At 41.7% G+C, this 28000-nt stretch overlaps 2 protein-coding genes across 7 annotated transcripts in view; one reads left to right on the top strand and one right to left on the bottom strand.

Annotated features, from left to right (window-relative positions):
• The window catches only part of Tomosyn (syntaxin-binding protein tomosyn), a 39843-nt gene extending 35740 nt beyond the window's left edge, over positions 1–4103 (top strand). For all 6 annotated transcript variants that reach the window (XM_086916503.1, XM_086916502.1, XM_086916504.1 and 3 more), the window contains one exon: positions 314–4103. In XM_086916503.1, the coding sequence (XP_086772629.1) occupies positions 314–576 (263 nt within the window). In that variant the 3' untranslated portion in view covers positions 577–4103. The remainder of the gene's footprint in view (positions 1–313) is intronic.
• An 8887-nt stretch (positions 4104–12990) lies between these two features.
• Positions 12991–19256, bottom strand: LOC100862936 (zinc finger protein Elbow). Its single transcript, XM_086916506.1, has 2 exons — positions 18758–19256; positions 12991–16765 (listed from the first exon to the last, which is right to left on the bottom strand). The coding sequence occupies exons 1-2, from the start codon at positions 18818–18820 to the stop codon at positions 15164–15166; spliced, it is 1665 nt and encodes a 554-aa protein (XP_086772632.1). The 5' UTR covers positions 18821–19256; the 3' UTR covers positions 12991–15163.
• Positions 19257–28000: the final 8744 nt, after the last annotated feature.

Here is a 28000-nt window from a genome sequence, read left to right as displayed (position 1 = left end):
GTGAGTTTATTATCTTCAATCTTCTTAACTTTCGAATAATATTTTTCTCTTTAAAATTTTTCCATTTCATTAATTATCTTCATTTATCAATTTATTCGTATGAAATGATAGAAATGATGAAATCAAATTTTTTTTTTTTAATATGCTCTTAACGATCTATTTATCGACTAGGAATTTTTGCAATCCCATTAATATATACTTGTTTATTACTCTTCTATTTTTCATTCTTATTATTATTATTATTATTTATTCAATTAATAATTTTAATAAATTTGATAATTTAAATTTTAATATGTAACGACAACAATTTCAGTCGGCGAATCGAGCGGTCGAGCTTCCCGCACGGTGGCGAAGCACATACCGGGGCCGAACGCGGGGGCCGAGAGCCTTCGCGAGCGCGTGACAACAGCGACGGGCGAGGTGAACTTGGCCCATCAAATGGTGCTGGAACGGGGCGAGAAGTTGTCCCAGTTGGAGGAGAGGACGGCGCGGATGATGTCCGAGGCCGAGAGCTTCTCCCAGTCGGCCCACGGACTGATGCTCAAATACAAGGACAAGAAATGGTACCAGCTATGAGGACATCGATCGACCATGTTCCACTTTCCAATTGCGTTTATACACGATTATAATTGTTGTAATCTATCTAGCGTTTCACCCGCGACCAGTTCTGTCGTACTAAGTCGTTATGTCGTTTAGAGGGGATGGGGGAGACTCGAAAAAAATTGGGTAAATTTACGCGAACTTTACACGCACACGCAGGAAACACGTTACGTGATAAAAAGGGGATTGAGCCGAGTTGTAGCGAAGCTCGTGTGAACGAATGAACGAATGCGTGCGTGCGTGCTTCAAAGAGAGAGTGAAAACGCGAGCAAAGGAAACATATAGGAAGAGATACTTTTACAAGCAGGTATATACACACGCACATCTTTCAACAAAGAATATATATTAAAAAGGAAAAAAAAATAAAAAAAGAATCGTATATACACGTATAACACAGATAAGATTAAATATATATATATATAAAAATGTGTAATAACCTCAAAATATATATATATATATATATATTTACTTTTAGTATATAAGGCGAAGAGACGAACGATATGCACGTTAACGTGTGAACCAAACACGGATAAAATTGAAGAGAAGCGGGGGTGATTGCTATATATTCGAGATAAAACAAATTAATTAGCGCATATATAGGTTAAATAAGATACTATCTTAGGCAGACATAGGATTCTAACTATGCGCGAGTCAATACACACACAATTATGTAACAATTCGCCAATTTTAACCGATCGCTATATTCGTTGATCCATTCGGACGTGGTGCAACGACGCGACGCATCCGTCATCTTGTGCATCACCGTTTCCCATCGGGTGAAAGGAGACGAATGAAAAACACGATTAATTTATCGATGATAAAGATAAAAGGAAAAAAGATTGAATCGAAATTGCAAAAATTTAGTTGAAAGTTGGCAGCGTTGTACGTTGTTCCGAATGTATTGACAATAAAAAGATATAATTAATAAATTAATTAATCGAGATAATAGCGCATTGAGTAAAGGTTGAATGCAGTGTAATATATGATTTACCTACGATGTATCGGATCTTGGGGATTATGTAGTAGTATTATCGATCGAGATAAATCTGTCGCATCGTTGATAAACTATATATTAGTTGTTATTATAATCGTAGTTATCGCTAGATACGCTATGTACATAAAGGAAACAAATGCAGTAGAAAAATATTATTAACGTTAAAACAAAGAGCTGTTTGTATAATAACGTGTTGTGAGTTACGCTGGTTCAGCGTCGATGATGAATTCAACTGAATTTATGGTACGAGGAGAGGGAAGAGAAGAGCTACTTGTAATTTTTAAAAAAGAATTATACGTAGATTAGATTATTTAAAGACAATATATATATAATACAGTATACATATACGTACGTATGCGCGGTATATATAGTATGTGTATCGTGTAAGTTCATTTGAATTTGTCGAGATTCTGAATCGTCGTACTACTGCTTCCATAGCAATAATTGTATAGTTGATGTTACTAATAATGGTACTAATCACCCGCATAAAAACTTATTATTATTATTATTATAACATTGTCCTGCAGAGAATTAATTAGATCGCAATTTCTTCGAGTTGGGTCGAACAAACCACTTGATATAATTCCCCTCGGACAATATACGTAAGTAGAGGTTAGTTGGTAAACAACCGCAAATACCTTTTGTCACGAGACATGTATTTACACGATCGAGTATTAATATTATATACCACGTTGTGGTCCACGAGAAACAGACAAGAAACAGGGTGGACTTGCTCGAATATCGTTGTAATATTCATATGAAAAGTTTCTCGAATTTTGGGATTGTGATATACGTTACACGCACGCGCGCGCACGCGCACACACACACATACAGACAGACAGACACAAGTATAACAAACACAAGAGAACCGAGAATATTAATTCTACTTCGATTCGTTTAACTTCATTGAACCTGTACCGATATCTTTTCTCGCGACAGCTTTGACACCGTCTTGATAGTCTCGATAGTCTTCGAAATCCAGCAGCTCGATACGCCACAGATTTTCTGAGATACAAAGAAGAAAGTCCCCCCCCAAAAAAAACAAAAAAAAAAAATAAAAAATAAAAAACAAAAAAATTAAAAAAAGTAACCGCTATCGTGTGATTATAAATATATATAACGTAAACGGGAAACTACTACTACTATTACTACTACTACAACTATTACTACTACTACTACTATTACTACTATTACTACACTATTATTACTACTACTACTACTATTACTACTAACTACACTACTATTACTACACTACTACTACTACTACTACTACTATTACTACTACTACTATACCGATATCCTATAAAGAAGAAGAAGAAGAAAAGAAACCAATAGTGTATTACGCGGATAAAAATATCCTTCTCGGATCTTTTGTGAAAGTGAGAAAAAGTTGTTTACCGCTCTAAAAATAGAAATAGTAGTTAAATGTATAATAGTTGCAGAAACAAGAAACAAGAAATACATTATTACTTAAGTGTTTGATAATATAACATATTCTAACACTTGTTGTATAAAGACTATCGTTTAGGTGATTCTGAATTATTTATCATATCAAACAGGTTGACATATGTTTGAAAATAATTTATTGTTGTAATAAATGAAATAATTTAAAAACTACTAGATACGATACGAACGATAAACTATATATATACATACATACATATATATATATATATAAAAGATAATTATTGATTGGAGATTAATGCATTATCCAAATTTTAACTCCTATATTTCGTTTTCGCTTCTCTGTGTCGAGGGAACGCAGGACAGGAAACCATAAAAACCAGAGATTTATCGTATGCTCGATCGAAGAAATTACTTTTCATACACGCACGCACGTGCAGATTTATCTGGTTCTGTAAAGTTAGTTCGTCTCTTTGATCGTCGTCCGATTTAATTAGAAATTCTTTTCGCGATGTAACGCACGATTCTTCTCTTTTAGCTCGATAAAAAAGAAAAACGGATAACGTTGTTTTTGCGAATTTATTTTCCATCTATTATTATTATTATTATTATTATTTTCAACAAATCGATCCATCGTTACAATTATAACCGAGAATTTTCATTTTCGCACGAACGTACGGCCAAATATTTTCAAACGTATAATTCTGTGTGTATACGTTCTTCTCTCGTCGAACGACCGTGCGTTCGAACGATCGTACGTTAGACCTACCTCTCTTCTCTTCTCTCCCCCCCCTCTCTCCTACCCACCTCCCCTCTTCCCCCACTCGCTCCGTATCCTTCCTACTTCGTATCGAATGTTCATCACGTCTATTCTGTCTAAAATATATCCTATTTCGACGCTGTGGCCTGAATCTGTAAATCTAATATTGTACATGAAATTTTGTCCTTAGATGCAGCGAAATATCTAATACTCTCGATTTATACTATTACTAATCTAGTACAATTCTTATTTTTCAAGAAATATAATATACCATGTTATTGTAAAAGTACTGCCTCGAGGACAGACTGTATCTTGGCTCCGATTAATAAATGAGTTTGAACCAAATCAAGTTTGTTGTTGTTTTTTTTTTTTCTTTTTTTACTCTTTCCAAACAATTCTCTATCTAGAAATCTACAGTTATTGTTCAAAGTCACGAAAGTAAATAAGTGATAGACTTTCGAAAATATTTTCGAAAATAACGTTATGAAATCGCGTTATCGTTATCGCGATACAATCTTTCATTTTTTTTTATTGATATTATCATTAGTATTTAACGCGAGAAGAAAAAAAAAAAAAAAAAAAAAGATCGATAAATTTTTCTTTTTCTACAATCTACAATTACGTGATATATAATAAAATGAGAAAGAGAGAGAGAGAGAAAACACGTATGCATTTTTTGATTGGAAAAGTATTTACATAGATGATCGAAGCCGCGATTAATAATGCGGGAAATTAGGCCGATTATACTCGAAGTTTAAATCGGGGAACGATTACTGTTATTGACACCCACGGCCAGGTAATTAAATTAATTTTTGCGACGCTTCCGCAGTGAGGATAGGCATCGGCCTGGAATAATACAGACGCCGGCGTTTTTTTTTCTTTTTATTCCACGGCGGCAAAGGTAGGCTCTCAACCACACCCGCCGCGCACACTTCTCATTTCCAATTTAAAAATAATGAGAATTTACCGCGAATAGGCGCCGGCTGTCGCGTACAGATACTCATCGAGTTCTGAGCTCGCTTGTGGGAAGTGGAATGAATTGAAAAAAATTCAATTTAGCCTCACTGTGCCGCGTTCTTTTTCCCTTCCATTCTCTCCTTTTCCTCACCTCCCTTCTCATTTCCTCTCCTTCTTTAAGAAAAATTATAAAAAAAAAGGAAATATCTCAAGAACGTCGAATTTCGCTGAAAAGTAAATCTCGTTCGATAATATATAAATAAATACTTTTATCCTGTACCGTATTGTCTTTTATATAATCCGATATTACGATATATAAATAAGAGAGAGAGAGAGGGAACATTCGTTAACCGATTCGTAATTGATCGGTGTCGTCGTCACGGGAAGCTGTGAAAGAGCAATATCCCCCTCCCTCTCCGAGGGAGGGTAGAGGTATTCGAGGCCTGTTGGAACAAGAAGAATCTTCGGAATCGCGATCCTCCCCTCCCCAATGACAATCGAAACACGGTAGGTGGCGAACCGTGGGCCGGGCGGGGAAGAAGAAACATGCGAAGAAAGGCCGGGAGGAGCGATAGTCTGTCTCGAGTACGCGTGGTAATAAAATGTAAATGCGCGGCAGCAATTCGCGACCAATATCGAGAGAATCGCCTTTTCCAACCTACTTTTCCCGTTTACTCTTTGGATCGGTGGTAACACAACGGATAAGGCGGTGAGTAGCGAGCGAGAGAAACCGAAAAGGGCCCGCGGGCTTCGCTGCGTCATTTGCATGAGTAACGGTACAACCGAGAGGTTAGGGTAGCGAGACGAGTGATTTATAGTCAATAATTCTTGGGCGAAGCAATTTTCGCATCGAGCGCAACGTTTCCTCCGGAACGAGCAAGGAGAAATAGGGGAAGGGCGGGGATTCGGGACGGGAGTTGAGGAAGAGGGTGGCGGCAGGAAATGAGGCGGAATGTTAAATAGCTGCCGTGGTGCAGCAGCTCTAGAGCTTCCCTCTACCCTGTCATCTCAGGTAGCTGTTAAACTGCACGTGGCAATTATTTGCGATACGTCTATCTTTTCGACATTCCCTTCAATTTTCGCTTCCACAATTTCTTATATTTTCTTTCTTACATTTTTCTTCGTACTCGCGTTACGAGAATTTTCCTCGCGTTCCGTTTCCGATCGCGCAAATTTCATTTATTTTTGTCAAACAGCTTAATAATTACAGTAAATGTTGTGTAAAAAAAAAAAAAAAAAAGAAAAAGAAAAAGAAAAAATCAGAACCGTACTAAAATAAAGAAAAGAATGTTTTGTTTGCACGTATCAGAATCAATGTTATATCACGTATAAATCGAAAGATAAAATTAAATGCAAAACGAAATTCGCTTCTTATTTAATATTTACATACTAGCTGGATTTCATGGGAATGTATAATGCATTACCGATATACGGTAATTAAAATATTTTCTAAAAATTTCTTTCATTATCTCGGTGAATATAATTGAAGCTAGAACTATCCATACATTATCGACGGAATACATTTCGGCCATAAGTTGAAACGAGTTGACGAGTTTAGTGTAACTAACGCCATCTCGCGTTTGGATCGCGGAAGCTTCGACTCGTTACTAGCATAGCAGAATGTGCAAGGAGGTATTCGTGACGTCACCGAGAAGGATAGAAAAAACGTGCCACTATTTTTGGTTATGCAGCTCCTAATATCTGTCACCATTTCGATTACGCTGGATTGAAAATTAATTAATCGTTAGTTTTTTGTTAAAAATTTATACACTTTTAGATTCGTATCTTAAAGATAGAACTTCAATCAAGTTTCTCGTGTCAATTTTAACGTGAAATCCTTTCCTTTCAATTATTAACTGATTAATAATTGAATTAACGGCGTTACACGTAGAATCGACGGTATCGATTTGCAATGCTTCTTTCATTAATTAATTACTATTACGAAATTTATTTATAAATGTGAATACACGAATCTGAAACGTTGTTTCCTCTTCTATTTTCACGTACAATTTTTTCCTATATTTCTATTATTATTTGAACGAATAAATTAATTGTCTACGATTCGATCTCGAAGTGAACGTTCGTGTACGAGATATTTTTTACGATAATCGTTAATAAATAATTAATGGAAAAGAATTTGTCGTTAAAATCGATACGAGAAACTTGTTAAAAGTGTTAGCTTTAAAATGCGAGCTTAAAAGTGGCGAAATTTTAAGCAGGAAACGATTAATTAATGAATTTTCAATATGGCGTTTTCGATGTATCGATTCCTATGATGGATTAATAAATTAATAAATAATTAATAGAAAAGAATTTCTCGTTAAAATTGATACGAGAAACTTGTTAGAGGTTCTAATTTTAAGATAAGAGCTTAAAAGTGGCGAAATTTTAAGTAGAAAACGTTTAATTAATGAATTTTTCACGCGATGTCTTTAAAATGGTGGGAGACGCTCTCTGTCCTTCTCGCGCAACGTTGCTCTCTTTCTCTGTGACGTCACGAATACCTCCTTGCACATTCTGCTATGCTAGTAACGAGTCGAAGCTTCCGCGATCCAAACGCGAGATGGCGTTGATCCCCGAAAATTTTTTCTTTGTTTAATTCACGTATTAATTCACGAATAAAATGTATTCCATTGAAAATAACGTAACGTTTTTACAACAAAGAAATGAAAAAGAAAATATATATTTTTATTATTCTAAATATCGTGTATACACATATTTTACATATGTTTTTATATTTTTATTATATATATATATATATATATATATATATCGATTTACTTGTCGCTTACTTTAGATTTCTTTAACACGCGAGATCATAAAAAATTCTTACCTAATAACACGATTTCGAAGATCGGAAAAAAATTTTGCGCTTGCCACTTCCGTTTCAATCATGTTTTCCTTTGTACAAATCCTGATATTCCGATTGGGAAAATATAAACTTCGAAAACAAAATTCTTCTGATATTTGCCGAAGAAAAAAATTCACCACATATATTACAATCGACATACAAGTGTACGTGTATTTCAATGCTTATAAAATTTCTAACACGCACTTATTATACGTACAATCACGAATACTCGAATTAGTCATACTCGAATTTATCATTTAGATGCGAAGTGAATCAACTACGATACGAAAAATGGAAAAACGTAAGGATAAGATGGGCGAGAAATAACGTACGTAAAGATTGGGATCTTGAGTAAGAGATACTTTTTAAAGTTAACGTGAAAATATTCACAACACGTTATGATTATCGTGTTCACACCGCGTTTATAGAGCGGGAAGAGTGAGAAAAAGAAAGGAGAAAGGGATATGAATGGAACGAAATACACCCGAGAGACGACTTTTCACACTTTTATTTAGCCAGCCAGCGGGTTCACTTACGGCGGTGAAAAGTTTAAGCCCGGTATGGGAAGGTGAAGATTACCCGGGGCAACATAAACCGATACCGACGACATAAAGGTGCACACCCGATATTAGATATCAAGGCATCCGCCTTAGCTTTCATCCACCATCGAGTGTCCCACCGAGAGCTATCAAACTGATAGAATATGTTCCACGTTACCGCGTTATCCCCCTCAGCTCTCTCTCTCTATATATATATATATATATATACACACCCATCTACGCGATTATCATACGTAGAACGGTTTATTTAAAGTAGCTTTTATCGCGAGCTTAGCTTACGCCCCGAATTTAGTTGGAAACATCGCACCTATTACTATTTTTCTCTTACTTTTTTTTTTTTTTTACTTCTCATTTCGTCCAACGAGAATTTGGCGTGGAGAAAAGGGAATCAAAAGAAGAAGGAGGTATTTTATTGTAATTGACTTATATATATATATATATATAGGTTTTTTTAAAAGGAAAAGAAATTAGATGTGTGACATCTTATCGATAAGGCTACACAGTTTCCATCACATTAGCGAGAACGTAATTTTAAGCTTTGTTAATTACGCTTTTTAATGATTTCGTTTAATGTCGCCCGAGATATCGATACACACGGGTTTCTCTCGCGAGTATATAGCTTCGCTCAGCGATATTCTTAATGTACCCTCATAAAAAGATCTACTCCCTTTTTTTTATAACGAGAGAGATAAGATATTATTAAACGCTCTAGACGAACCGAATGCTTTTGTTCGTCTTAGAATACGAGGCACAAAAAAAGGAAAAAAAAAAAAAAAGAACAAATATTCCTCGCCACTTTGTTCGAGGAAATTATTTTGATCGATTTAGAGATAACGCTTTGAATTATAACACGGGTATAAATCTTTGAACGAGTCTGGCCTTTCTACCAGTTTCCTTGAGATTTTCAATTCTCATGGATCCATATTTCGAACGAAATCACGCAATTAATTAATCGATCGTTGGAAAGAATCACTTTCGACCCATCCTTTCCTTTCCTTTTTTTTTTTTTTTTTTTTTTTACGTGCTCCAATAATTATCCGCATTACGTTCGGCAAGCGCTTAATTATGCCCGTTTCGTGACTCGTTAAAAGCATTTCGAAATCTTCTTCCCCTCCCCGTGTCGAGGAAAAAATGATAATGATTATTACGAGAGGAAAGATCGGTCTGCCAACTTTGGCGAAACACACTTGATTGAATTACAAATTTATGGGCAAATTTATCGGAATTTTTCGAGGGTTGTGTATTTAAAAAAAAAAAAAAAAAAAAAAAAGAAGAAAAAGAAAAAATATAAAGTGTAACAATAAAAGGAGGGTAATTAAGAGAGCGTGTTATTTAAGTTTGTAAAGGAGGAATTTGGGGGAAAACGGGCGGAGAAGGATGTATTTGTAAAGGCGAAGCAAATTGGGTGAATCGTCGTAAAGATCGATCGCATTGTCCGCGCAGGTTTTTCAAACAAAACGCGAGCTCAAAAGCCGGAGAGTTTCTTAAACCCATCATTTCCCTGTTCATTATAACAATTACCTGGTGATAGAAGGGTGGCGAGGGTAGTGAACGGAGGGGAGGGGAGGATCCGGTGAAAATAATGATTGAAAATAACAGGAATCGCATAAACGTGCAATCATGCAGCGTGGAAGGATACCGAGGGCTTGTCGGAAATGATCACAGATTTCAGGGCAGTGTGATCATCCGGCTCGAAGACAAGCATTACGTTAATGACCTCCATTATCCCCAGATTATAGAATTATAACGCTGTTGCAATAAATTATTCGTCCTGCCGCGATCAGGATTCCCCCCCTCTTCCCCTCTTCCCCCCCCCCCAATCTACTTTACATCGACGCGAAGAAATTTAAATAAATCACGCATAATCGGTTGGTTCCATTCCGTTCTCCTCTTCCACCACCAATTTACCGACCGATCGAGTTAAAAGATATATGTATAAATAATAAGGGTGTACACCAGGCATAAATGGGAGACGGGACGAAGCGTCGACGATACGCGTTTCTCGAACAAGTTAAAACGAATTACGATATTTCCGGGGGGATCGCGTGTCAAGCAAGTTTCGACGAGCAATCGGAATCCCTTTTCTCGAAACAGCATTGAAAATAATTCGTCCGTGATTCGTACGATTCTTTGGTTGGAAATTCGCCGAGCGTGTGCACAGCCGAGGGGAACAAAGAAATTAAAAATCTAGTTATAGGTATCCCGGGGCGAAGAACCGTTTCGATCGCGATGTCACCGCATGCCGTATCGGTTTCCTCTCCCTTCGGTTTCCTACGCTAATCCGCTCGAATCAATTCCTCCTTCGTTCACGCTCGTTTGCGCCGAGGTATTTCCGTTGTGTGCACAACACAATTTATTTCACCCTTCGTGCGAACGCATCTCGCGATTACCATTCGTGATCACGTACAATCGATTACGGGAGCGAATGAAAGAAGAAATATCGAAATATCGATATTTGCGGTGCACAGGTTCGAAGAATATTTGGAAATAAGGATGGTGCTTCTTCCCCTCTTCTGCGTTTCTACTTTCGCGTTCACACGTATCCCGGAGGCCATAAATAAGCTGGTACGGTGTTGGACACGAACACTCGCTCGCGCGCGCACCGGGAAAACTTGACTAATTGCGAGAAACTTCTCCGACATCCCTTCCTTTCCGTCCAGATATCCTTTCGTGTCCGTTACAAGCCCTCTCTCTCTCTCTCTCTCGAATACCGATGTCTATTCCATCTTTGTGCTAATCGCGCATCGTTCGTTTTCTTCTTTTTTCTCTTCTCGTTCAAACGTTTATCGAATTATTGAGAGGTTCGAATTGGTTAATTTATCGTTGGTACGGTTACGGCGCGTAAGCCGCGTTCCTTCGGTACACGCGTACTATTCTGTTCGATGGTGGAAAGAACGTCTCACGGGACGGTTGAGGGGCAAGAGGGGCTCCTCGCTAGGACCGCCTATCTTCACTTCACAGACGACTTCACTTTGTTGACAGCACACGCTATACACAGTGGAAGAGCTATAATTCGAGATCGTAAAAACTATTTTCATTTACGTCAGGATAGGTCGTCCAAGACTGGAAGCTGAAATATTTTCGAAATTATCTACACGCGCGTTATTTATTATCGTCTTAACTACTCGAATACGAAATATATATAATAAATTAAACTATTGTTACGAATGGTAATTTAGCGTACGTTCTGAATTAATATATCAAGCGACAAATAGCGCGATAGAAAGAAAAATAGGCGTTTCCTTCCAAATTAACCAATCGGATCTGCATTCCTTCCGAGAGACTTGTTTCCACCAGTGAACAGAACAGACGTACGCGCGTTAGTCGATAAACTCGTTTGTTCGTTGGACGAGCGAATATACACGTATATTCCGACAACTAACCTCGCTCTCAGCCAAGTTTTCATAATTTATTCGAGTATTCACGATTTCCTCGCTCCTACTATTTTTCTTCGCGTTCTCGGCTCTGTTGACAGTAATTACTTTATCGAACAGACTAAACGCGAAACTAGCGATAAACGCAATTGCCTCTATTAAGTACTAACGATAGCCACCAGCCTCGTCTCGTCGTCGAGTATACCGTACGACTAAATTAATCGTGGAAAACGGTTCGAGATGGCGCGGCGAATGTTGCGCCAACTTGGTCAACATTCTATACTCGGATGATCGTTGTAATATCTCGCGGCACGAACGAGCTATTGTGGTCGACGGTATCGGGGACGACAGCGGCCCTTTAAAAGACACCGATTAATCTTCTTTTTCAACGACCACCACCTTTCTTGTTGTCGCCGACCGGTTAACCAGGGAGAGATGTCGGTCGGCTCGAAGGCCAACAGTTTCGAAGCAGCTGCGCAATTACGCGGATAATACACCGCTTTCGCCGGGAGGAAAAAAATTCTACTCGCTTACTGTTACGAGATCGAAACTCGTTTTCAAAATTTTCGACCGAGGAAGAGACAAAAAAGAAGAGAAATTTCTCCGTCGATTTGCCGCCGCTCGATCATCGTTTCGTTTTTGATCTTAAAATGAGTTCGACTCGGGCGAGGCGGGAAACGAAGGAAAAGAATGGGACGCGGTTTCTTTTGGTCGAAGGTCGGTCATCTTTCTGGCGCCAACTATATTTCGTCGTAATTCGTTCGAAGCACCCTTCGGCGAGTCTCTTTCGCCGACGTCCATGCCTTCCGTGGACACACCACATCGCCGGAAGGAAACTCTCGACAAGCCACTCGCCTCGCTTCCAGACCCTCTTTCTTGTCGCGCCTCGCCGTTACTAGACGACAGGATAGGAAGCAACTCGATAGGCTTCTAAAGATAGCCTTTTCTTTTCTTTTCTTTTCTTTTCTTTTTTCCATAAAGCTTTTTCCCTTCAAAACGAGAGAAGAGAGGATCGAATCCGAGCGTGGGATAGCGCGTTTAATATTAAAAGTTCGCGTAAAGTTAACGGATCGTCCGATCGTTCGCCGCGTTACGTTATCGTTTTGAAACGTGGAGAATAGATGGAGAAGTAGTCCGTCCATAAATCACTCAAAGGGCAATCGAGATCACCCTGGGACCCGACGCAACGTACTCCTGCGTCGCGCTCTCCGTTCTTTTTTCTTCCCTCCTCTTCCTCGAGCGAGAAAGCGCTTTCTCATTCGACCGTAAAATTACCAACCATCGCTCGTTCCGTCGTCTCTTTACGACTCATTCTCGGAATATCCTCTTGCTTACTTTCAAAATAGTACGCGAGTTCGTCTTTTTCTTTCTTTCTTTCTTTCTTTCTTTTTTCAAATTTCGTCGTTATTCCCTCCCTCCCTCCCTCCCTCCCCTCTCCTTGCCCATTTAGATCGATTAAAAGGAGGAGGGGGGAAAAAAAAAGGCACGTATCGTTGAGAAATAAGTTGCGATATATTTCGTTTCAATAGGATACCGAACAGCATTACGTAACGGTATTGGAATAACAATGATAAAATCAACAAGTGAACGTTTAGGCTTCGGGTTTCGAGAAAAATGAGTAGAAAAAATATCGATTTCTTGAAGTACAAATCAATTATTGGATCAAAACGTACGAATTCGTCGTACATACATATCGTTTTCTTCAGTTGAACTGAAAAAACATGAATTTGAATTTTCCTTTATCGTAGAGAACAATAATAGTAATAATAATTAATTAATTAATAATAATAATAATAATTAATAATTAATAATAATAATAATAATAATGGTAATACAGTGACAATTACCATATATACATACGTATATACACATATACAGGATACAAGTATGCATATATGTATATACATGTACATACGCGTACAAGACGTAGAACAAAATAAATCTATTTACAACTAAATATCTCGTTTTCTCGATTCGATGATATACATATCGATCGTTATACACGGATTATTCGTAACGCTACTAAATCATCGATCGATCGCTAAAACTTTGGTTAAAAATATATAGACGCGGTATATCTCAACTATATATATATATATATATATAGTCAATCAAAAGGATCCCGTTTCATTCGATTCGCGTGTACCGGCTTCGCAAGAAGCTTCGCGATATGACAACGCTTTATATTTATTTATTTATTTATTTACGCGTTCTTTTCCTTACGTCCCTTTCCTTCTTTCTCCGTTTTAAATTTCATCCTCTACGAGCGTATCCTCTATGAACAAATGTACAATAGTTACAATAAAGGTTTTAGCGATTGAATTGAATCATTATATTAATTCGTAAATACTACACACATAGACTCGAGCGTTCCGCGACAACGGTGCGAGAACGATTGGTACGATTGGTAGACCGCGATCGACAAGAATTTACGGCGTCTGTCCGTTTCTCCGTCCATACCATACACGTACTGCGCGTGCGTATCTCTTTTGGGGCTTGGAACGCGAAACGAAACGGGGAAAAAAACGTCGTTCGGTTGCGAATTTACGGATCGGAATTTCGTTACTTGTACGGATCTGTAGATATTATAAGAACGTACGAAACGTTTATCTTTACGTTTATTTTGTACTATTTTTTTTTCAATGTATTCCACGTTTCACGTTTCACTTCCCAAATCGTCCAAATCGTCCAGATAATTGGATAATTGTCATATTAAGAAATATTTGGAGAGGAGAGGGAGGAGGAAGGGGCGGGGAGAGAGGACGAGTCCGATATTAAAAATAATTAGTCCGTCGAATCGAACCATCGCGTCGCTGTATATATATATATATATATATATAAGATAAATTCTAGGATCACGCTGTACACTGTATCTGCTGTAGCGGAAGCGCAGTATATCTCACTCATGCTTTCGTCCTTTCTCACTCGAAAATCACAGTTGAACATTGGTTTTTATTTCCTCCTCCCCCTCTCCCCCCCTCCCCCCGGCCCGCCCCACGTAACACACGACTCGTGGCACTCGTTTCTTTTACTCTCTCTTTTTCTCCCTTTCGTTTCTACTCGTCGAAATTAAGCGTCGGGCTTGGAAACGCCGTCTTTCGTCTCCTCGCGGCGGAAATGATTTTTTAATCGGGGATTAAAGCGTTCCACCGGAAACGTTCGTCGACAACGTTCAACGCGGAGGGAGAAGGGAAGCGATATATATATATATATATATATACGTGTCGGACGGTGTCGAGAAAACGTGTCGAGCGGTGTAAACAAAAAAAAAAAAAAAAAAAAACGCGAGGCGCGGAGTGGACGAGCGAAAACGTGACACTCGAGGCGCGCGAGGGATCGAGAAGGGAAGGTGGTAAAAGATCGCGATCCTCCCCTCCCCCCGACAAGATTTAACAATTACTTCGTTTATTCTTGCGCGAGAATCACAGTTGAAAGCGCGCCGATCCGAATCGCGATCCTTTTTACCAACGTTCAGCCCCACACGCAACTCGCCCCACTCGTGAAATCCGACTCGAGTGGAAACTTCTATAGGTGGCGCCTATCCTAAGCCCAGTCAAACGGGTATACACGCGAGGGGATGCGAGGTTGGAAACGTTGATAGATTCAACGCGCGTGGATCACAGTCGACGAGGCGATCGATACATCCTTTGTTTGGCCGTGAACTCATTGGGGCAAGCCGGAAGCGGCGCCGAGCCTCGACGGGCCGGCGTACAGTGAGTACGGGGAGAAGTAGGGCGGCAGGGCCGGGGCCGTGTGCGGGTGGGGAGGGGGGAGGGGGAGGGCGAGGGTGGAGAGGGACGGGGCCAGGAGGGGGGGCGGCTTGCCGTAAGGGTGATAGCGGGCGGTCGCGAGCGGGCTCAGAGGTGGCGTTGGGTAAGTCCTGGAGAAAAGGGGGTGCGGGAGGCCGACCGGGGGCGAGAGCAGGGAGAGGGCCGCCCCCGAAGGATCCCCCCCCGTCACGCTCGTGTGACTCCTCAGATGTTGCAGCAACTCGTCCGAGGTGGAGAACCTTTTCCCGCAATACGCCGTGTCCCCGGCTATCCAGTTGCACACGTAAGGGAGTTGAGACACGGCCGCCAGAGCGGCCAGTTGCGCGTGAGCGTAAGCCGCGACACCCAACGCTCCGTAACCACCCGTCGTCGACGCACTGCCACCACTGCCGCCGCCGCCGCCGCTACCACCACCACCACCACCACCACCACCACCACTGCCACTGTTACTACCACCACCGCCACCACCACCACCGCCGCCACCACCACCACCACCACCACCGTTGCCTTTGTGATCGCACTGCGCGCATCCACCGGGGCAGGAGGAAGAGGCCGCGGTGCTCCCCAATTTCCCGCTGCCGGCCAAACTCGTCGAGGTGGCGAGCAAATGAGAGTTCAACTGGCAACCGGTGCAATACGGATCCCTGCAAACGGGCATCAACGGTGTATCGGCCGAGCTCTTCAGCCTCGCGTAGCCCAGATACGGGTTCCCCACCAAACCGTTTTTCAAATGTTGGGACATCAACGAGCTGGCCGTCGCTTCGATCGGCAATTGAGGGTTGAAGCCGAGATAAGCGGCGGAGGAGCAGGTGGACAAGGTGACGGCGGGCTTGAACGTTCCCAGTGGAAGATCCTTGATGGATGGGTCGGTGATCGCGAGGACACCGGCCGGGCTGTACGAGGACGACGGCTTCGATTGTAACGAGGGACTGCCTGGGACGATCACGGCTGCTTGCTGGGACGAGAAGGAGCACGAGGAGGAGGAAGAGGAGGAGGAGGAGGAGGAGGAGGAGGACGAGGAGGAGTCGAGGACGAGTTGTTGATTCCTGGAGGCGGGCGATTCCCGAGCCGCCGCGTCACCGTTCGGTGTCGCCGTTTTCCGGCCTCCCTGCTGTTGGTGAGGGGTGATCGCTCGCGCGACGGCCGAGCAACCGCTCTGATTGCTCGGGCAACGTTTACCCGCCGGGTTGCTGGCGCTCCCGGGTGTCCTCGAACGGCCGGATATCGAGTGCGTGGAGCCGGATCGTTGCTGCTCGTCCGGGCTCGACGCTTTTTCCACGCCGCTCGACAAACACGACTCGTACGGTTTGAAGTTGGCCGCCTTGCTGCCGCACGACTCGTTCACCATCCCCGGCGACGACTTCTCCGACTTGCACGACTTGTTGCTCGAACCTTTGTCCAACGAGGCCAGCAACGATTTGTTGGACGGCGTGTCCGCCCCTATTTGACTGCAAGTCTGCGCGAGGAGCGCGAGCGGGCTCTTCTTAGCGTCCAGCTGCAAAGAAAACGACACGTGGCGATAAATCGATTATAGATAGATCGAAGAAACATCTCTATACGTAAATTAAGTTTTGATAAACTAGGTTTCGATAATAAGTTGTTTCAACAAATCTAGTTACAAAGTTGAGTAAATAATATGAAGGAACGGACACGCTCTGTGCTGTGATCGAGTCGCGTTTGAAAGGGAGAGGATTACGTTTGAAATGAGGTGGGCCAATTAATAAAAGAGGGAAGAATAATGGAATAAATCGAGCCTTCCAAGTAGAGGCTAGAGAGATGATGCACTCGGTGTAATTAGCGTATAGGGGAACGATTATTCTCGCGGTTTGATACGCGCTCGATCGAACAGATGTTCGCCGTAATTAAAACGCAACGTTCGCGCGGCTAACCCGCCGCCGGTTTACGGTCGCTTTTGCTAATGGCTCCACGCCGACAGATATTAATGCCACGAATCGCAACAGGCTATTACGAAGCCGTATGTTAATCGCTCCCTCGGACGCAACTTAACGGGACGCTCGATATCGCGTGTTTTTATCGTTAACCTTAATTAATTTATGGATTCGAAATTTCCCTTTTAATTTCACACAACGATCGCGTCGAATAGTGGAGGCGTCCTTCTTTTCTCCATCCATTTCACGAAACGTTCAAATTTCCCTCCCCCCGTTCTCCTTTTTTTTTTTTTGATAATCGAGTCGAATCCTCGTGGGCAGATATAATCGTCGTTTACCAACCTCGTTTAAAATTAACTCTTGGCCGCTCTTTAAAGTTTTTCTACACGGGTACCGGTTAATCAAACGCGTTCGATGATACGTTCGATGAGATATAGGACGAGAGAACGAATAAATTATTCTGACGTTTATTCGAACGCTCGTTATTAATTTCAAAATCAATTCGAATAAATTTTTCATTTCTCTCGTTTAAAACGTCAAAACTATAAAAGATCGTCGTAAAATTTCATAGAAATGGAATCGACCCGATTAAATAATCCCGCGACCGCTTAACCGGATAGCATCGGACACTGCCAATTACTTGTTGCTTTTTACTCGTGATACCAATTGAAACATAATACGCATGCTCTTTGCCCGTGCACTCGAGGGAATGCACGGGCAAACATCTACAACGAAATATCGTTTCTTTCGAAAAATCGAGTTTTTTTTTGAATCGAGTTACATTTTTACAAAAACGAGAAAAAAAAGGGGGATTGAAGAAAGATGGAACCCCTCACCGCGCAGAATACGCGTGTTATAACGCGCGTAAAAAAAGAAAGAAAAAAAAAAAGAGAGAGAAAAAGAAAACAAGGTAGAAAGAAACAACGGACGAGCAAAATGTTTCGCTCATTTTTTAACGCGAGCGCGCTCTTCGTCCATCTCTTTCCCTCTCGATCCTCCAAGCATTGTATTACCGAATCGTGTTTTGATTTATGGCGCTCGTAAATCAGTGAACGTTGAAGCAGAAACTTTGCCAGCACTCGCTGTCCTCAAAATAGTTTACAGGAGTTAAAGCATAAGACGTGAAATGCATTCCCGTCGCGATTAACGAGAAGTCGACAACTAGAATTAACGAACCGTCGAAACTATCCTTCTTCGTCGTGTTCATTTTACGTCGACTCCGATCGTAATGCGAATTTCACGCCTCCAATCGCGATATTCCCATTTTCGATCTTTTTTATTTTATAACCGTTTCGTTTGCGCGCGTTTACCGATATTTTTCTTTTCCTTCTCTCTCTCTCTCTCTCTTCCCAAATTAACCTTGATCGATCATTTGTCATACATACACCACTGATTTGAAACGAAATCGAACGAAATCCCGGAGACACGTATTAAACACGCGTGCAATTAGATTATTATTATTATTATTATTATTATTATTATTTATATATTCTTTATACAGATACGATAACCGTAATAATATGTGACCGTGGAAATGGAAGAAAAAAAATGGAGGAAAGAAACGAATTAGGAAATAAAGTACACTAACGTACACTAACCGTAGTAGGTAAAGGCGTAAGATATTCCGGACGGAGGTACTGATTCGCACTGGAAGTCAGCATCTTCGAAGGAGAGAATGTTAGCCCTCTTCCTGTCCACGAGTATATGTACGTATATATATATATGTATGTATGTATATATATATATATATATATTCCCCTTTGGAACGAATAATAACACTGTGATCACTCGCGACGGTGGAACACAAAGGAGCAGAGGGGAAACGAGCAAAGGCTCGAAAAAAACACGTTCTCTTTCTTCTTGTATTCGTCAAGGTGAAACGAGGAAAGTACACGTAAACGAAGCCATCTCGATTCTAAAGCGGTATATTCCAGCGTGAACACCACCGTGTTCCGTTCAACGCACGGCAGGGAACGCAACGGAGCACGGAAAAATATGGAAACGAAAAAAAAAAAACGAAATAAAGAGGATACCGTGTGCTCGCGCGGCACGGTACGAGACACATTCGCTCACCACGACCGGCTTCGAATCGCGACTGAGTCGCATCGCTTACTGTTCCCTCGACCGAGCCTCCCTGCTGTCCCCTTCCCCCTCTCCCTCCTTCTTCCCCTCCCCCACCAGCACACTCTATCGATGACCGTTCAGCTGACTTACCCCGCCACACCATGCTCCCCCGGGAAAGCTTACCCCTTCGCCGCTCTGTCGGTACATCCTAGTTTCTCCCACCATCCACCATTTCGGATTTTCTAGCGATGAAAGTGATACACTCTCGTGGGAGGGGAGAAAAAAAAAAAATAATAAAATAAAATAAAATAAAAGAACAATTTTTTTTTTTTTTTTTTCGACAACATTCGTATCGAATGGATTCCGATGGATTTCGATTTCGACGTTGTCCAACCATCGTCTCGCGTTTCACGTTTTCTTCTTTTCCTTTCGCGTCTGTTTTTTTTTTTTTTTTTTTTTTCCTCTCCACGATTTTGTCCAAATAATCTAATTTCTCCACGATTACGTATCGACTCGATTATTCGACGATTATTCGGAATATTTGTTCTCCACTCGCGTTTCGAACTCGGAGCCATCGCTACCAGTGTCGAAGGAGTTCCCCACTCCCCCTAGCTAGCGAGAGGTATCGAGAGGTATACGACAACGACAAGGACGGAGCGAATAGGAAGAAGAAGGAAAGATACGAAGGAAAGAGAGGGAAGGTGACGTGAAGATAGCGGTGGTGTGGCGATGGTGGCGGTAGCGTTCGCGACACGGTGGTCGTTGTCGGTTCGCGCTTTGCCGACACTTTTGCCGGGTGCAACCGACCCGACCAACGACGTGTCAACTCGTGCAAGGTGCCCCCCACGACATCCACTTCCACCTACCCCGCCCTCTCCTCCATTCTTCCTTCTCTCCTCTTCTTTCTCTCCCTCTTCCTTTTCTCGCCAACCGATCCTTTGTACACACCTCTTACGCACCGCGTCCACATTTTTTTCCTTCGTTTCGATCGAGAAGAAGAATTCGCGAAAAACGATTTATAAATATTTCTTATTATTAACAAAAATACCTTTATATTTCTATTATTGAAATTATTTATAAATAATTTTTCTCTATTCTCTCTTTCTCGATAATATCATACTTTTCGTAATAATACGTTGTATATGTTTATATATATATATATATATATATATACACGATACGGTTGGTAAATTAGCAGTGTTAATCCGACATGTTACGATTGTTCTCTTGGTATTTCAAGTTTGAACAGGTCTTTAAACTTGCAGAGTAGAGGTGTATACCAGAGAATAATAATTTGCCGAACTCCTCTCTCTCTCTCTCTCTCTCTCACTCTCTCTCTTTATGGTTTTATTAAAGTTTCAAGTAAGAAAGTACGGGGAAACTAACTAGGCAGGTAACTAAAATCTGCCGTTTGTTATAAAATATTGGTAATTAAGGTATGATGCTGTTCGTAAATATTTATTGCCATACTTTCTTTTTCGTGTTTGACGTACAAATGAAGAAAATATCAGTATTATTCTGGGATTAGACAATAGCGATAATATATATATATATATATTATGATGTATACACCGTTATATATTTTGGACAAATTTTCAATAAATTTAAATTTCGAAATTGCAAAAGCTGTTTCTTCTTCGAAAATTTACGGCTAATGTATGGATAAATATTGTTATCCGTTTTTAAATCGAATAACGGTAAAATTACAATTTGCAATCGCGTTTATTTTTTTTTTTTTTTTTTTTTTTTGTAACGCGAAATAAAGATGGAAGCGCGAAATATCGAAAGATGGACACGAGTTATGGACGAGCGGTGTTAAAAAAAATTAGTATAATAATTTTTCCTCCGGTTACGTGCAGTTTGCGTTTCTCGAAATAAAATTTATTACGTTGCATTAATAATTTTTATTTACATAAGGATACACACGTACATCAAAGCATTCGTTGGCAATGATAACTAGATTCCACCGTGTGATTTATTACCACGATTTTATTCCATTCATTTAATTACATCGGGTAAACAATCCGCTTAGATTTATGATCGTTTTCAAGTACCTACTTACTTACGCATAAAACTTTATACCCAAGAGTCGTAAGCAAATCTATAATCTGAAAATTACGAGTTTTACGACTCGAAAATTAAAAATTCTAAATTCTATTTCAATACGGAGATGTTTCCTTTCACGAATATTTATTTAATTTTGACGAAGGTTTAAGGCTCAAACTTCTTCTTGGAATAATGGACGGAAAATAAATAGAGGGAAAATACGACTACGAGTCGAAACTTACCTTTTGTTCTCTCTCCCCCCCCCCCGCCCGCCCTCCCTCTCCCTCTCCCTCTCTCTCTAAAAATGTATACATACACACACACACACATATATATATATATTTTGAAGAAAAAAAAACGATATATCGGGAGGAGGCGTCGTAAAACGACATAGGCATAAGGTTGAAAAGACTTTTCATTCGTAAGCCACAGTAATAAATGTCAATAGTAGCGTTCAATGAAATTAAACGAACGTTTCCGATTGAAAGATGAATACCGAGCCGGGTAATTAAGTAATACAACTTATAAGCTCGACCCTTGGCAATTCTATTAAAGCGCCGAATTTACAGCTTTACGACAGCTATAAAAAATAATTTTCTTTTACAACGATCTTATCCCGAACGCTGTCACGTCCCCGAACGATTACCACGCTATTTGCGGTGAAAGTATAAATGTTTCAAAATCTCGAACGTTACACTACTTGCATAAAATATTGCACGCGAGTTTCGAAACGCGAAAAATTACGAAATAATACGATATATCATATATATATATATATATACGTAATAAGGATAAACTTTCCTTCCTTCTTATCTTTGTTTCGTCACACCGCGCGAAGAAAAGAAAAGAAAAGAAGAGAAAAAGAAGGGGGGACCAAAACTATTGTGAAACGCGTGTCAAAAATCTATTCTCTCTTTTAATTTAGAAAAAAGAACGAAATAAAAATTCGATCTCGCGATCGAATATATATATATATATTATAATTCGTTTGAAAGATTGGTTCCGAATAAATTTAACGCAAATACGTTTTAAATGCATACGTAACAGCAGGTCGAATGCATATTGTAGCGATTAATGAATTTGGGTGAAATAGATTGAGGTGGTAATGGAACTGGTATATGTTCACGGACGTGGATGGGTTCCGTGCTGCATCGAAATGCATATCAATTGTTTCATGGAAATTCGAGTGTTACTTCCCTTCATTACTATTCACAGAATTATACCCGATTGTACCCGCACGTACATGTGCAATGCAGACAAGTTGATTTACATAATTCGTATCGATCACGAAATTGCGCGTTATTAGGTGAGTTAATTTGATCTGTCGTTTCAAACCTGATTTCCCCATCTCATTTTTATAATCTCCGCGACATTCCCGATAAAATAACCCCAGATCGCTCTTCCCTCCATTCTCCTTCATCGAAAATTATCATCTCTCCCGTCCTCCACGTCCCGACCCTGGAATCGCGAAAGAAAAAGTGAGTTTGTTGTCGGCCGTTGTAGACTCCACCACGCTTGTAGACAGAAGGGGAAGAAGGCTCGGGTAATTATTACTCTCCGCGTGTCCTCTAACCAGCGCTAATAACGCCGCTAATGCCCTTCCGTGGAAACGCCAAGATAACGCGCACGTTCGTTCCTTCCTTTTCGAACGCGATCTATAAAACGAGCTTCTTCATCACCTTTTTTTTTTCTTCTCTCTCTCTCTCTCTCTCTCTCTCTCTTCCTCTTCCTCCAAAGTTTCGTCGTGATTTCTCACGTGCCAGTTGGAAACTAGTCGGAGAGCGGATAATCACCCTCCGTTCGCCGCGCATCGATCAGCCAAAACGTAAACGCGATTAGTATAACGTACGGCTAATGAACTAATCCCGCCACGTCCTCGACGAGCACGACACCTATCCCGTGTCGGCTCCGTTCATTCCCTCCCTTTCTCTCTCTTCCCCTTTCCTCGATCCTTTTTTCCCTTCCTCCCCTCCCCTCCCCACCCGTGGTCCAGAAACGAGCGCGTTATTTATGACCGGCCCGTTGCAACTTTGCTCGCGCATTCTGCGCAAGGGCCGTGGAGGAAAATCGACAGCTGTCGCTTCGTTCGCCACCTCCGTATATCCATCTTCTCTCCCCCTCCCCTCCCCTCCCCTCTCTCTCTATCCTTCTCGCGTCTATACACACACACACATCTTCACCACGATCTCCACTTTCCTTCCACTTTCTTCTCCACTTTGTCTCTGCTTTGTCCTATACCTGTGCATACATACCGGTCTGTATACCTGAATGAACGGAGAAATTGTCGTTGGGGCGGAAACCCCAATTCGTCAAAAATTGTTAAATTTCGACCAGGAGGAAAAAGGGAATATCGGGATCGAATCCACGATTTGGATTCAAAGAGTTACTTGGTTACTTGCGTGGATTGAATCGCGGTTGTATCGGTGCGCAAAAGGCGTTATTTACGTCCTCTTTGTCGGGCCATCGATAACCCGGGCGAGGAGAGAAGCGCGGCGTGGCCTAGTGTACGTACGCACATAAATAATGCGAGCGCAATTTCCCATGTAATTGATGGGCTACCTTCCCCCTCCCCCATCTTCCAACCATCCCTCCATAATGGCGGGATGTTGGCCGCAGAGCAGCACCCTGTGGGGCGTAAACTCGACAATGCCTTCGTCACGCCGCGCATTGTTCGCCACCGGCGAGAGGAGTTCACTCTCGGCCTTGATTTACCGTCCCGAGTTCGCTGCCTCGCCTCAAACCCCGCAAACACCGTGTACACCCAAATTTTCCATCCAAAGATCCTTCCATCCCACCCGTTGAAACATGCCTCCTACCAAACTTTTACCACTCCTCTCCTTACCAAACCGCCCTAGACACCTTCTATCTTTAATATCTCTCCCTTCTGTTCACCCGAAATTATCCGATTAATCCTTACCGAATGGATATTTTCTACACGAATATATAGTCCCTCGACTCCGGCCTAGAAACAGGCGAAGTATTAAGAAATAAAAAGAGAGGGCGGCGAATCGAATTACGATACGTGCGAAATTTTCGCAAGGCCGTCCGAAGAATATTCTCTATTGATCGTGTATATCGATTCGAAATTATTTCGCGAACGGGTATATATAATTTATATCTCGTGGACGAGAGTGGGTGGAGGGGATGGTGGAAGTGAAATTGGCGGAGAAAAAGAAAGAGGGGCAGGGGGGGCGGGGGAAATATACACGCATATATACAGTGTAACGTTGTCTCGTTAATACGCGGCGTCGTGCTGGCAATCGGATCAAACGTTAAGCCAGTCCAGACAGGCAGACTAGATTAGGAAGGGTTAACCAACGTAGCGGTGATTTAAATCAATGACGGCGGCACATCTGCTGGCAGAGATTAATGATTAGACGCACGAGAACGAAGCCTGAAACTCGGCGCTTTCAGAGATCGGACAGATTAGAAACTAATTTAACGAGCTGCTTTCATCGTGCGATCCAATATTCATCTCGATCCCTTTTAACCGTATCGCGCTGATACCATCCACTGTCGATTGATCGCGATATTTCTTCTTCCCCCTCCACTTTAAAAACATCCACGTACCACGGATTTTCATTCTGTGAAAATAAAAAAAAAAAGAAAAAGTTTCCTTTCCTTCTTTTCTTTTTCGCGACATCGATTCTCGTTTATCGTCCGCTCGTTCCATCATGCTTTATATATATGAATACATTGACGTACGACGATGTAATATTATAATTCGTCGCTAATTCGTGTAAAAACGTGTTCGACCGAAACGGGAGTGTTTCGAGTTTCGAGCGTATCGAGATCAGGAATAAAACGGCTCGTTTAGCGTTTGGAAGTTCGAGTTTCGTTAGGGTGGTCACTTACCTTTCCTCCTTCCCCTCCTCCTCCTCCTCCTACGAAACACTAACGAGGAACGCACATAGATTGGGCGACCGGTTAGCGGAGTTAGCGGCTTCGGCTACTTTATTTACGCCGTACACATGTCGACACGAACGACTGTCCTATGTGTACAGTAGCATTCGCTGGTAACAGACTATACAAACATTATCCGTACAGTTGGTATTTATGGATGGGTCCGCCGCGTTCACAATCTTAGTTTATTCATCGCTAAACTGACATCACCTCTGTCAGTCGAAACTCTCGAGCTACCGTACCATTTATCTAAGGAAACAACTTTAACCACTTAACGCTTTCGGACCGGAACATGATCGCTTTGTATCACGTCCAGAGAGGCTGTTTCGCGCCGATAAATAGTTTAACATCGCGTCCAATATATCCGATATATCACGTATATATTTTAAAAAATATGTGAGAGAAAAGAAAACATTTCTCTTTTGTATCGTATGTACTTTTTCTTTTCTTTTTTTTTTTTTTTTTTTCTTCGAAAAAAAAAAGTACTCGTTCGCGTTGAAATATAAATTTTTTTTTCTTTCTCGACGAGGTGAAACATCGAAGAAGAAAAAAAAAAAAAAAAAAATTACTTCGATAAATATCCTCTTTGTATCCCCGATACAAAAGCATCGTCGAGTCCATCCGATGCCTTCACGCCCATCTTTCGGAATGATCGGCACTCGAATATTTCATACTGACATTTTCAACATTAACTCTATTCGTCAAGGCCTGCGCCATCGAATGGCGGTGGCATTCAGCCGTGCGACACTCGTGTATACACTCGCCTTTTAGCCTTCTCTTGCGGCCTTGCACGCTGTGACGAACAGCTGTTCGATTTTGGACACGGTCATTACGCGTATATATATATATATAACACGTTCCCCTCCTCACCTTTGCCGCGAGAAAGAATGGATTGTTTAGACAGCCTTCGTTTCCGCTATCTTTCCTGCCACGAGAACATTCCCTAACCTCTTTCCTTTTTCCCTACTTTCACGTTTCCCTCGATGTGCATTACGATCGATGTACACGTAACGCGCAGATATTCGTTCGTTTATTCGTTCGACGACGAGACGGTTAGACGCGAGTCCGTACGTTTATTCGTTACTCGTCCTTTGGAGGGATTTTTTTCGAGGGAACGACGCAAATACGGGTATCACGAGGTAGCGTTCTTGCGAGAATACTAAAAGGATAAAAGGAGGTTCGAGTATGGACGTTCGAGACTGCGAATTATCGTCGGTATAGTAGGGTCCCCCGGAACCGACTAACAGTTTTGTAAAAAGCTTTTGTGAGTTTAGCAGCGTCGTAACTCGGAGTTTGTCGCCGACAGCGTTTCTACCGTGGGACAGGAGACAAGCGAGCCGTGTATACGTACATATATACACACGTTATACAGAGGATAGTATAGGCGAGAGGTAGAGTGGTTCGGAGACGCGAAGATAAAGCGGGAAGGGCAAAAGAGACGCTCTCGGTGAAATTACAGCCTCGTAACTCTGGGTAAGCGGGAAAGAGCGTATGTGACAGCGGGCGGACAGGCGAGTCGACCGTCCTACCGCGCATGCTTTCCCGGAGTTTTATAGCCATCAAGGGGGGTGTTTCAGCCCCGACTAGCTGCCGTTGCCTTACGGGGTTGCACGCCGTTACACGGTTCCCGCATTCTCGTAAACAACTCGGCCAGACGCGCTTATCACATTTTCGCGATACGCGGCGAACCTGTTCGATCCGTCCTAAAATAAAAATTCTCCGACTTTCGTCTCGATTTCAACCCTTTGCGCTCTTTAAGCACGCTCTTTTCGCTCGAACCAACAACTCCGCACACGATTTACCGCATTCGCTCTGCGACGTGTCTTTGCGTACGAGAAAAGAAAATTCATAGGGTATTAAAGTTTATTGTATAATTGTTTCGTGCGATATTTTAATGATTAAGTAATTACCAAGATGCATATCCTCCTTTCTTATTTTAATCTTATGTCACATCTCCATTTTCCTTAATTGGATAACGAAAAATCAAACTCATCTTCGCTCGAACTAATTTCTTCACCGTATTTCTTTCTCAAACTAACGCCGAAACTTGTCTATTCGAGAGGCGATATTTAAAAGAAAGTCAAACTTAAAATAATAAATATCGTCGCCGTTCGAACGACCGGAGGCCAAGAGTCGTTGAAGCGCAAAGGGTTTTTCTTCTTCCTCTTCCTGCTCGTTACGTTTAACGCTAGTCTCGGATTCGAGGTAACAATTTTCAGAGAACACCCCTCGAATAATCGCCGGCGACGAGCAAACAATTGACCGAGCCGTGTCTAATTGCCGCTGATGATTTCTAAACTGCCCGTCATCTCGCTGCTAATAAATGGATACGGCCGATCCCTTTAACCGGCACGAGATCCGCTCGTTATTATTTTCGTCCAAGACCCGACATTATATAAAAGCCCGGTCCAATTTACTTTCCGCCACGGCGCCACGGAAACAACTCTCGGTCGCCACTTTCGTCAAATTCGCCGCCCATAACCGGGGGATCGTAAAGCCTACTACGATTTCCTCTTTCCTCTCTCTCTCTCTCTCCTCTTCGACGAGTCCTTTCCTCCCTTTTACAATCCAGGGCCGATTCTGGAAGACGATTTTTTTCGACAAATTTTCGGGAATAATAGAAAAGGAGGGTCTGATTCTGATCGACGTTAATACGGCGGCAGTTGAAGAAAAGGGCGCGTTAGCCGCGAAGCTTTACGAGCTTCCCTCCTTCGACAAGGCGCCACGGCTTTACGTCGTCGTGTGTCACGCGTCGTTAGTGCCGTTATGAGACGTTTACGATAAGATACGTCACACCGTTCGCCCTCCAAGATTTACCACCGGTTTCC

This window comes from Apis florea, unplaced genomic scaffold, assembly GCF_048593485.1.
Source record: "Apis florea isolate Af1SG1 unplaced genomic scaffold, ASM4859348v1 contig_3802_pilon, whole genome shotgun sequence".
Lineage (NCBI taxonomy): Eukaryota > Metazoa > Arthropoda > Insecta > Hymenoptera > Apidae > Apis > Apis florea.
Note: the sequence above shows the minus strand (reverse complement) of the source record. Positions and strands in the feature narration are given on the sequence as shown.